The sequence below is a fragment of the Leuciscus leuciscus genome (genome assembly GCF_965113295.1).
Source record: "Leuciscus leuciscus genome assembly, chromosome: 1".
Classification (NCBI taxonomy): Eukaryota; Metazoa; Chordata; class Actinopteri; order Cypriniformes; family Leuciscidae; genus Leuciscus; species Leuciscus leuciscus.
In genome coordinates this window covers 31,865,580-31,877,285 of record NC_138725.1, presented here as the reverse complement: position 1 = coordinate 31,877,285, position 11,706 = coordinate 31,865,580, and the positions used below count along the sequence as shown (strand labels likewise).

The following is an 11,706-nucleotide window of genomic DNA, read 5'->3' as shown; positions in this document are numbered from 1 at the left end:
TGTGACAACGAGAGGAGGGCATCCTTCCTTCTTTATAGTCCTTGATTTTATGAATATAAGAAAATGCAAACATATAGAACATATTAAATTTCTTCCACAATCCCCCTCTTTTTATCATTCTTTGATAACTAAAATAATAATACAGCAACCCAGCCAGCACAGCCATGTGGGGCCCAAATGGGTTTGACCTGGGCTATCTAACTGGGACCCAGCCAGTTTTGCACCCAGTTTCCATGTAGGCCCCACATGGGTTTGCCCAGATGAAATGAACACTGCTTAGTGTGCACACTACAGGCTGTTTAATGTAACACTTAATCAGTGTTGGAGGTAATGAGATAATTAAGTGATTGAATAATGATAGTGCATTATTGATGAACACCTGCTGTTAACAAGCATAATCACTGAAGGAAAGAGAAACACAAGAACTACTTCCAGCCACAACCTTGGATGAAATCAACTGAAGATAAAATACATCAAATCTCTCAAGATCTGATTAAACAACTCCACAAACAGCATTACCAGCTTCACTTATTAGTAACCAGACTGACTTTATTTCTGTCAGACGTCTTCAGAAATTCTTATTGAGAATTAACAGAGGTTAAGATGTTGATTATTTATTTGAAAGTAATAGTTTGGTTTGATGTTACCATTATGGCGATCCGTGTGTGCTTTAGTCGGGCTCTTGACTTTTTAACATTAGTTTTTCTCTGACAGCTGTGTCTGTTTGTTATGGCGAGAACAGCAAGAGAAAATGTAGTCAGATACTGTAAGCTGATTGATGATAAGAATATAATCATCATCATGTAGTGGCTTAACTCACTGATATTATGTGTGAGGTTTATACAGATAGTATGGTATTCACTTTTATTGTTGTGATTCTGCAGCAAGAGATCCAGCACAGTTTAATCAGAACATCAAATGATTTTTAAAACACCATTTACACATGTTGGACTCCAGCAAGTTCTACTTGCACACAGACATCAAGAATCAGCATATGAATCTCAACAATGGTGACATGCTTCATGCTGCAATGCATTCTGAGTGCATCATACGAAACTTATCCATGGCTCCCAGAATGCATTGCAGCATGAAGCATGTCACCATTGTTGAGATTCATATGCTGATTCTTGATGTCTGTGTGTGAGTAAGATTTGGAGGAGTCCAAAATGTGTAAATGGTGTTTTAAAAATCATTTGATGTTCCGATTGAACTGTTCTGATTAAACTGTGCTGGATCTCTTGCTCCAGAATCACAACAATAAAACAAAGTGAATAACATACTACCTGTATAAACCTCACACATAATATCAGTGAGTTAAGCCACTACATGATGATGATTATATTCTTATCATCAATCAGCTTAAAGCATCTGACTACATTTTCTCTTGCTGTTCTCGCCATAACAAACAGACACAGCTGTCAGAGAAAAACTAATGTTAAAAAGTCAAGAGCCCGACTAAAGCACACACGGATCGCCATAATGGTAAGATCAAACCAAACTATTACTTTCAAATAAATAATCAACATCTTAACCTCTGTTAATTCTCAATAAGAATTTCTGAAGACGTGTCTGGTTACTAATAAGTGAAGCTGGTAATGCTGTTTGCGGAGTTGTTTAATCAGATCTTGAGATACTTAATGTATTTTATCTTCAGTTGATTTCATCCAAGGTTGTGGCTGGAAGTAGTTCTTGTGTTTCTCTTTCCTTCAGTGATTATGCTTGTTAACAGCAGGTGTTCATCAATAATGCACAATCATTATTCAATCACTTAATTATCTCATTACCTCCAACACTGATTAAGTGTTACATTAAACAGCCTGTAGTGTGCACACTAAGCAGAGTTCATTTCATCTGGGCAAACCCATGTGGGGCCTACATGGAAACTGGGTGCAAAACTGGCTGGGTCCCAGTTAGATAGCCCAGGTCAAACCCATTTGGGCCCCACATGGCTGTGCTGGCTGGGAAATTTAAGTCATTACATCACACTTATACTCTTCATCTCTGATTTTCATTTAAATGATCACTCTCTTAAACTTGTGAAATAATCTCTCAACAATCTTTTGATGCACATCAGAACTACATTCTTTGGTTTTACTCATTGTGATGGATGGATTACGGAGATAGAGGTCATAGCTAGACAATTTCATGTTCCTAGTCACCCTGATGTGCTAAACAAAAAGGTAAATATTAATGGGAATATACTTCAGAGATATTTTATCTCTGAATAAAATATTTATTTTAATCTTAGTTTTTTATCCGTGGCTTTTCCATTTTGGCTTTATTTTTGTTAAATAAATAATGACATGGTGTAAAATGTAATTTGTTGCTGTTCATCTGAGTTGTATTTACCTAATTTTAAGACCTGCTAATGACCAGATACTTTTTATTTTTATAAAAAAAAAAAAAAAACTTTTTCACATGACTGTATTTTTATATATTTATTTAAATGTATTTATCCAAACTCTCAATAGCTTCCTGTTTTGAGTATTTTCTCCATTCATCTGGTACCACACCCCCCTGAAATGTTCTAATGTAGCATCTTTCCAGATCTTTCTGGAATCTGCACACAAACCACTTCCAGTAGGGCAGCTCAGATAGATCAGATGTGATGCTCCAGTCTGCATAAACTCCTCCTGCTGTTCTGTAATCTCTCCAGGGTACTGAATTATCTGACGAATTAACATAAAAAGATCGATCACTTGCTACTGCTGATGTGCAAATGCTAATAGACAAGTTTGTTGTATTTTTGTACATTAACCCTTTTATTCCAGTAATACGATGGAAAGGAACACTGTGATCTCCATCATGTTTTTTTATGGTGTTGGTGCAGATGGCTCCACAGAACGGACACTGAACCCAACAGCACTGACATAAGTGATCAATCAGAAGCTCATCTGGTCTGAATTTAACGTCCAGATTTACTGGAAATGTCTCGAATCTACTGCATATGTCTGAAATTACAGCAGGAAGTTCTTTCTTTATCACATCTTCTAGTAGAATGAAATCATCAACATCATCATGTTTCACTCCACTGAGGTCTTTTTCAGAGAAGATCAGCTCATCTGAGAGCTGTTGTGTGAAACTCTTCAACCACGAACCAACATCTCCTCTGCTCACTTGAACATGTTCAGTAGATACATGTGCTGCGTCCATGATCTTCTGCTGCAGGAGTTTAATGTTATTCTTCATCTTGGGTAAAACACTGACACTGAATTTATCAGTGATGTACCGACTGACTTCATCTCTGATGAATCTCTTGAAGTGTTCTTTGGGGTTATCTATGTAGTCTATGTATTTGTCAAAATCTTCTTTCTCTGCCAATGTCTTCAGGATGTATTTCTCCAGTTTTGACCTGTTGCCATTTAGTGATTCACAGTTTGATCTCATTTCATCTGTCAGATCTCTGGCAGTCTTCTTGTAGACACTCTGCTCAACTGCTTCTTTAAGTTTCTGACAGATGATCTCACCAAAAATGGCAGCTGATGTTGATCCATGACAGTATTTCTGGAAAATACTATAGTACTCTTCTCTCTTTTTCTCAACATATATTACAGGATCATTGGCTTCTCTGAACAATTGGTGTTGGTCAATGATCATCTTGTTTGCTCTCTTACAGATGGAAAAAACTAAATCCATGAAGAATTCATTCTTGAACTCATATGTCACTGATCCTTCCTGATGTTCTTTTACTCTCTTCTTTATGTAACCTGTGAGTTGTTGGATGTAGCTGATGCTGTAGCCCATCTTTGTAATGTTAAATGACTGAATCATTCTGTCTGTCTGCTGTTCAACATCTGTGACTAATAATCTTATTTTGGCTTCATCCTCTTTAGACAGAGTTCGAACATATCCCACTGTTTCTGCAATTGTTCTGCATCTATCCTTTATAATCTCTATATTACCCCCTTTTTTTGTGGACTTTTTAAAAATAACATATTTAGAATAACTGTTTTCAGTAAAAATGTTGGACTCACTGCCCTCTCTCAAGTGGTCTACATGCAGAATTGCCTGATAGATGTCATTGTGAAGTATTCTTACATCTCTCAATATGTCAATGTCTTCATTCAAAGTTTTATTGTCAGTGATGATTTTCACATATTTTTCCCAAAAGGAATCAAACTCTTTCTTCAGTGTTTCTTCGTCATTTGCTTTGTCTTTGAGTTGTAAGGCAAGTTCTTTGCTCTTTTCATAGAGGGTGTTTTTATGAAGTGTCCTTTGAGCATCAATCTTTTTCTTCAGGTCTCGCTGCTGAAGAATCTCATTTAATTTCCTCTTTGTTTCTCTCACAATGTTTTCCTGAACATCTTTGATTTTGATTTCAAATGATGTTTTCCACTGAATCAGTTTTTCTGCATCTGTGTCTTTCTCAAATAATTCAGACATTGATTTCTCCACTTCTTCACTTGTCTTCTTCAGTTCTGCTTGAAGATCAGTTTCGTCAATCTCATGAATTGCTTCATTTTCTATTTTATTGTGTAGTTTGTTCTCAGTTTCCATCATGGCACTGCGAAGACTCCAGGACCACTTGCTGTATTCGGTCTCCAGTTTCCTGTAGGCTGAAATCTCCAGAGAATTTCTGAAGCTGAAGACGAAACGTTCATTCAGTAAAGCTTCCCAGAGATTGTTAACACAATCTTTTAAGTCTTTCAACTTCATTCCATGTGATTTTGATGCATGAGACATTATAGATTCCTTTAGTTCTTGAATATTCTCACAGTACTTTGGGTTTGGTGGTGCCATCGGTGGGCTGCCCTCCCAGAGCTGAGCAAAATACTTCACATCATTCTGAACATCAAATCCAATGACATCTCTAAAACATCCTGCATCATAAACTTCATCTCTAGCAGCAAGTTTTGTCATCTTATCTAGTGTCTCCTGCAGTCGTCTCCTTCCATCCATGTTTTTCTCTACAGCTGTGACGTCTGAGACGTTTTGATGCACAAACATACAGCTGGGATTCAGTCTGACCTTCTTCATCCTCAGGAAGGCCTGAACAACAATCTGAAGAATGTCCTGCATCTCAGATGGGTTTTCTCCAAAGATGTTGATCAAGGTCAGATTTCCAAGACCAACAACAAATGTGGCCAATTCATTGTCATGATGCTGTATTGATCGTCCAGCTATTTCTGGAGCACGAAGACCCTCAGTATCAACAACCAGAATATAGTCAAAGTTAATCTGTGTCTTCATCTCGTCTGAGACTCTGACCAGCTGCATGAAAGCTCCTCTGGTGCACCTGCCAGCACTGACGGCAAACTGGAGTCCAAACATGGCATTCAGCATGGTGGATTTCCCAGAGCTCTGCATCCCTAAAACTGACAGCACAAAGACTCTCTGGTCTCCCAGTTTCTGGATGAGTTTATCTAGAACAGCAGAGATCCAGATCACAGGAACATGAGCAGCATCTCCATCCATCAGCTCCAGTGGAAATCCAGAGATCATCATCTCTGCTGCAACACAAGGGAGAGAAGAGAAGTGAAACTGCAGATCTTTCTTGTTCTTCCTCACAGATGAACATGATTCATATATCTGACTGATCTCCCTCATGATGTGCTCCAAACCAAACGCTGCAGCTTGAAGATCCTCAGATATTCTCTCAAGGTCTGTTTGTTCAGCTTTAAGTTGATCAGATTTATCATGTTTTTCTTTCAATTGTAAGACTGTTGACCACTTTTCATCATACTTGTGGTGTAGAGCAGAAAGATCAGCTGAGGTATGTTCATCCAGGAGTATTCCAAGCCATTTGAGGAAAAACATCTTCTCAAGTTCATCATATGAGTTAATTTCATTAATGAAGAACTTCATAAACTCACTGATGTCAGATTCATGCTGCTGTTCACGGATTTTCTTCATCTCTGTTTGTTTTCTACTGATTTCCATTTCTATCTTATCTCCTCGAGGTCGATGTAGTTCTTTGTTCTTCTGACTCCACTGATGCCACAGTTTCCCCTGATGAGGCAGAAATGATTCTTTGATATCTGTCAGATCTTTCTTCTCCAGTAAACTCATCATCTGCTGTGCTGCTTCTCTTCCTCTCCTGCAGTCTTCATCATCTTCCTCATCTACTCGGATGTCTGAGTGTTTGGACAATTCTTCAAGTCTGAAAGTGGAAGATGATTCTGAGAGACAATCATTTATGGCTCTTCTGAGTTCTTCAGATACATCTGACTGATTTCTGTCTTTCAACCCAATTTTATATTTTCCTTTCTGCATCACAGTGAGAACCGAATCATCCTCAGTAAATAGACAAATGAGTGGCTTACTCTTTCTGAACAGGTTTTGTATTGTTTTTGTGCTTTTGTCATTTCTCTGAAGTTGTGATAGCAGAACAACATTGACTGAGGCCATTTCAGCCTGGAGGAGCTGCAGCATTTTGTCATGGTCTCCTGCATCACCATGTAGATTACAGAATGCAACACATTCCTTGAATGTATCCGTGTTTTTCCCAGAGGGGCAGAACCAGGCGATCTCCACCACTCCATCCATCAGGACTCTGGTTCTGCTGCTGCCTGGGCAGTTCCTGTGGAAGAACGTGTTGTGTTTCTCATTGATCAGACTGTTCATCAGCTGAGACTTGGATGAAGACACAGAGCCAAACCTGAAGAAAAACACCATTGGAGTGTGTGCCTTGTAGATAGGCTGGGTTTGACTAATAGTTTCATTGTTGGTGTTTCTCATCTTCCAGCTCTTGTTGATTTGTCTGAATGTCCAGAGAGGAAACTCAATCTGTTTTTTGTCTGGATCAGGATCAGGAACAAGCAGAGGCAGAGCGTACTGACACTGGGACAGTTTAGTGACCATCAGCTGCTTCAGAAAACCATCAGCACAATGAAACACAGCCATCTGAACATCCATTGGGTGAACAGGATCATTTTTGCTTGTTTTTTTGTGAGACAAAGACATTAATTCAAAAAAATAATCATCAGAATCCATTTTATTTTCACAGCTGCCTTGCTGAGTGTAATCTAACTCAATGATCTCCTTAGATTTAATGTATCTTGCTTTGTAGTCCATCATCAGTAGTTTTTGTAGGAAAGTCTGAATCAGCTCCTCTTCAGCACAAGAATCATGGGACTGTAACTTTTCAGTTATCTGAAGAATGTCTGCAGGTCTCAGTTTATGCTGATGTGTGTAAAGATGAAGTCTGTGTAGGAGTGTATATGAGCTTGTAAGCTCTTCTTTTTGTTTATGTTGATCCAGTTTTTGATATGCTTTTAGTTCTGCATTTCCCTGTAAAAAAAATATATATTTTGTTCAATTTGTTATTTTAAGTGCAAGCTTATTATTAAAGTTTTATTATTATTATTATTATTCAAAAAATGATGTAACTTTTGATCAGGTGTAACTTTTTATTACTATTGTGATAATTTACCATATTTAATTTTATTTGATGTAATATTGAGACTTATAGTTCATCAGGGGTGTGTCATTAGGTGTGTAACAATTCACAAATTTTCTCGTTGCATTGATTACAAATGCTGATGATGCATATGCATCTATCTTGAAACATTTCTGAATAATGAATCATTTGTTTAAGCCAATAATCAACTTAAAATTCAATTTAAAATAATCACATTAAACATTTTGATTTGATAGCAATTAAATGCTTTAAAATGTATAAGCAGCAAATTATTACATGAGAGAATTAATAGATATGTTGTGCAGCATCATTTGAGCAGCCCCCACAGCTCTCTCTCACAGACACGCACTGCACTCTTTAATGTCTTTTGCTAAATTGCACTTGCATAAATTGCACTTGCATCCATAGCTCTCCTTCATAAAATCTCGTAAAATGAAGCCTGACTTGTGAGCAGGAAGAGTATTATTTGTATAACTTGATTTTATATTGTAATTTTGGCTGGAGACGTAACGTCAACGTCACTGACATATTGGGATCTTGCCTGAGATCCCTACGTAAGCCTCCTAACCCCCCACAACACTTGGGGCGGAGGATGGGACAGGGCTGACACAGAGACACAGACTCTGGGGAGTCATTTAGAATATTTTAAACTTAAGCGTGAAAGGGTTAATATATGCATAATAAATGACGCTGGCTTTTCTTTTTATTACGATGTTTAAACTTTGCTAGTAAGTTTCTGGTTACCTGTGCAGTTGCATATGGAGTGTTTTAGGGAGCGCTGCATTTAAAAATATGTCGTTCCAAAGCGAGTTCTCAGTGTGTATTGTTCATTGATGGTATAAAGTTAAGCCCCCTTAACAATTTCACATGCCCCCTAAGACATTTCATCCTGCAGCCGGGCCTGGCCTGAGTGGATTGCGTTTGTTGCTGCATATAGCTTTGTCTTTAATCTCTATTTTCTATCTTTCCTTGCTGTTTATATTGCTTAATATAACTTAATCATTACAATATGTCTGACATAATCTAGCATTGTCTGTCACATTATCTGACATCGCTAGCTTCAATCTAAATCGCTATCGCTATCACAACGCTTTAGCATTTCGCTAGCCCCATGGTTACAGTCTTCTTTTCTCTCATGTATTTTAATAACTCACTACCAATTATTCCTTTCACCAGGGTTAGCCAACACTGCATCTGGAGAGCTTCCAGGGGGGGGGTTTACCATTTTGGGGGCCCCAATCAAAGTCAGGATCTCTGGCCCCCCACACCCCAATCCCCAACATTACATAACATTTTACTCTGAATTGCACAATAGTAATATTGAATAGAATTAAGTGAGACATTTCAAACAAATATATATTTATTTTACTTTAAACAGCAAAAAAAAAAAAAAAATTGTCTACACTTTTGGCACTTGCTCCCTTAAGCTTTAAGATATAAACTTTCTTGGTTTTGGATTCATAAAGAGTCTTAATTTTGTCCATTTACTTCAGGGAACACTCCACCGTTTTTTCATATTAAACAGAGATTTGGTCCCTAACGAATGAACTGGGCTAAGTTAAGTGCTATCAAAGTGTCGCCGCGCGCCAGAGCGATTGAGTGCACGCACTGAGACGAGAGAGGTATGTATCAACTCGTCTTAGTTAAGGGAATAACATAGTTTAATATGAAAAGAAGTAGAGTGTTCCTTTCAATATTCAAAATTACACAAGAGTCTATTTAGCTATGTGAAAATAAACCTCTTGGTTTTAGCTTTAAAAATTGTGTTCCCTTTCAGTTGGTCACGTTCGACGTAGTCGACGTGTCGACTGATCGGGATCACACCAGGGAGCCAGTCATCTTTGAGTACTATTGAAACGAGCCAATGGAATTGGCGTGCGTGAATTGCATCACACACTCCGCCCCCGCGGCACGGGTATAAATATGGAAGTGGATGCACGCACTAGTTGCCTTTTGCTTTGGAACCGATCGTTTGATGTCTCTGAAGAGTGCTGTTGTTTACAACGAGCGAGTGTGTCGGTGTTCTTCTGGAAAACTCTCCCAGTGCTGGTGGTTTCTACAGCGCGAGAGCAGCGGTGATCGCGAGCCTTGAGCTCTCAACTGCTGTTTTAACAGCAACAAATTTCTAAATGTTTGTGTTTGTTGACGGCTGGTTAGGTGGAAAGGTGAAAGGTGGAAAGGTGAGTGCTTCACTGTTTCAGTTCACTGTTCATTTTGAAGATGGATTCGGTCCACCGCATCTCTGAAAAAGAATGTGTGGATGGTTAGTGCTGTATAGAAATGAGAAAGGGTCCCACTGAAACTCAGAGACTCCTGGGACGTATGGTAGACGCAGCCGCTCGGCTTCCTCCATATGAAGACCGCTTCAGCACTGACTTCACGGCCGAGTCCCGAGGTGGCCGTGGCAGAGCGGCACGCTCTGTGTGAAAGCACCCTGGCCTGCCACCAAACCTCAGCCCGTAACAGACCTTTTGTTACCGGCTGAGGGGCCACGTACAAAGGGCACGCAGTAATGGAGGTCTGGACGGCCCTCCGACTGCATTGGCATCCTCGAGTTGCTTGCAACTTTTTACTTTTGGCCTGCTCAATCGTGCCGCTGACGAGCCTCACAACAGCCTATGGCCCAGAGAGAGTGGAGTCTCCGTCCCCAGGCGATCCAGCTGTTTGGGACCACTTCGGGGCCGCACAGTTACATCTGTTGCCCCTCTGAATTCGTCCCTCCGCCAGTTGTTTTTTATACTGTCTGAGTGGACATCCCTCGACACAGAAAAAACTCTGGCCACAGCTGGCCCCGGGGCCCCCGCAGAAATGCGTTCCCCAGTGAGCCTTCTAACACACAACTGTGCTAAAGTGGAGGAGATGAAGCAGGTCTTGCTAGTTGCCCCTTATTGGCCTAACCAGACCTCTTGACAGCCCTTCTTGACTCCTTCCTCTGATTCTCAGGGATGGGGCATGATGGCACCCACGTTTAGACCTTGGAGAGTTCCATGTCTGGTTCTAAAAAGAACGGGATGCGGGGGTTCTGGTTACTACCGTAAGATTTTTATGTCATAGAGACCAATCAATTTTGTGAGAGCACCCTCTCAAAAAGAGGCATGCTCCCCCTTAGAAGTGGGACCTTTCATCGAAATGAGTCTTCTCTCCGTGAGGAGATCCCGAAGGTGTTCAGTCCTTCTTTCCTGCTAATTGGTTGGAGTGAGGGCTGTCTCCTCCACCTCAAAATGTTGTTGCCTCTGTATTGACGCACATCATGATGCAGTGGGTACAAATCCATGGGAAGCATGACTTGATCGTCAGGTCCCTGAGGGAAGCAAGGAGACTGAATCCGCCTTGCGCCCCCTCTTTACCCTCTTGGGACTTATCTCTGGTGCTACTGCACTACAGAGACCTCCCTTGAGCCCTGCAAGCAGTGAGTTAAAAATCCTGTTTTTAGAGAAACAGTTCTCTTGCTCGCTTGGTCTCTATCTAGCGGGTAGGGAATTGCTCGCATTTTCGGTCAACGAATCGTGCCTGGAATTCGGCCGGGTAACTCTCATAAAATCTGAGACCTTGGCCTGTATCTGTGCCCAAGCTTCCTACCTCTCCTACAGGACCAGGTGGTGAGCCTGCAAGTGCTGCCCCGGAGGAGGCAGACCCAGCCCTGGCTTTTCTCTGTCCGTCTGCTCCATTGCAGTTATACGTGCTCAGAATTTAAAGCCTGGACCTCAGACCAGCACTTGTCTGTTATGGAGACAAGCAGAAGGGAAGGCTGTTTCCAAGCAGAGGATGGCCCACTACATGTGGTTGCCTTCATCTTTGTGAGAAAGTTTTCCAAAGATGCACATGCCCACCTGGGTGGTGAGCTCCTCCTAAGTTAGAGTATTGCTCCCTCCTAGGCGTTGATACAGAGTGTCTCACTGAACAGATGTTTAATAGAGTTGGGGGCTGGGCGACACCTATCACATTCGCTAGAGAACTAGCCTATGTGTCGAACCGCTGCTTCCCGTGCGATCCCTTCACATGAAGCCAGTTTCACTGTAAGCCTGGTTCAAAGTGTCGGCTTGCTGCGCCATTCCCCTCCTATGGACTGGATACATGCGCAATTATTGCTCCAGTTGAGTTCCCCTTTGCCGAACCCTGTCAAGTTCCTCCTCACCCCTTCGGCATCAGATGTGGCAGAGCGTCCGATGCCAGGCCTTTCACTCGTATGCACTGGTGGAACCGTTGTGTAAGGCTGTGTCCATATGTTGTGATCCCTACGGCGACTTCTCTAACTCAGGTGATATTTATATTTATATTATTCATACTTCTCAAAATACTGTAAATATGTTCATAATCTGTAAATGTTTATTCAGACTAAACCCAAC

The 11,706-nt window shown here is 40.7% G+C and overlaps 1 protein-coding gene across 1 annotated transcript; it reads right to left on the bottom strand.

The window, feature by feature from the left end:
- Positions 1-2,437: 2,437 nt before the first annotated feature.
- On the bottom strand, positions 2,438-7,147 carry LOC309477342 (interferon-induced very large GTPase 1-like). Its single transcript, XM_082140583.1, has one exon. It carries the CDS (start codon positions 7,015-7,017, stop codon positions 2,443-2,445), a length of 4,575 nt encoding a protein of 1,524 aa, XP_081996709.1. The 5' UTR covers positions 7,018-7,147; the 3' UTR covers positions 2,438-2,442.
- Positions 7,148-11,706: the final 4,559 nt, after the last annotated feature.

What these genes read in the sequence shown, in the direction of transcription:
- LOC309477342 (XM_082140583.1), bottom strand. Translation starts at nt 7,017, where the DNA reads ATGATGGACTACAAAGCAAGATACATTAAATCTAAGGAGATCATTGAG.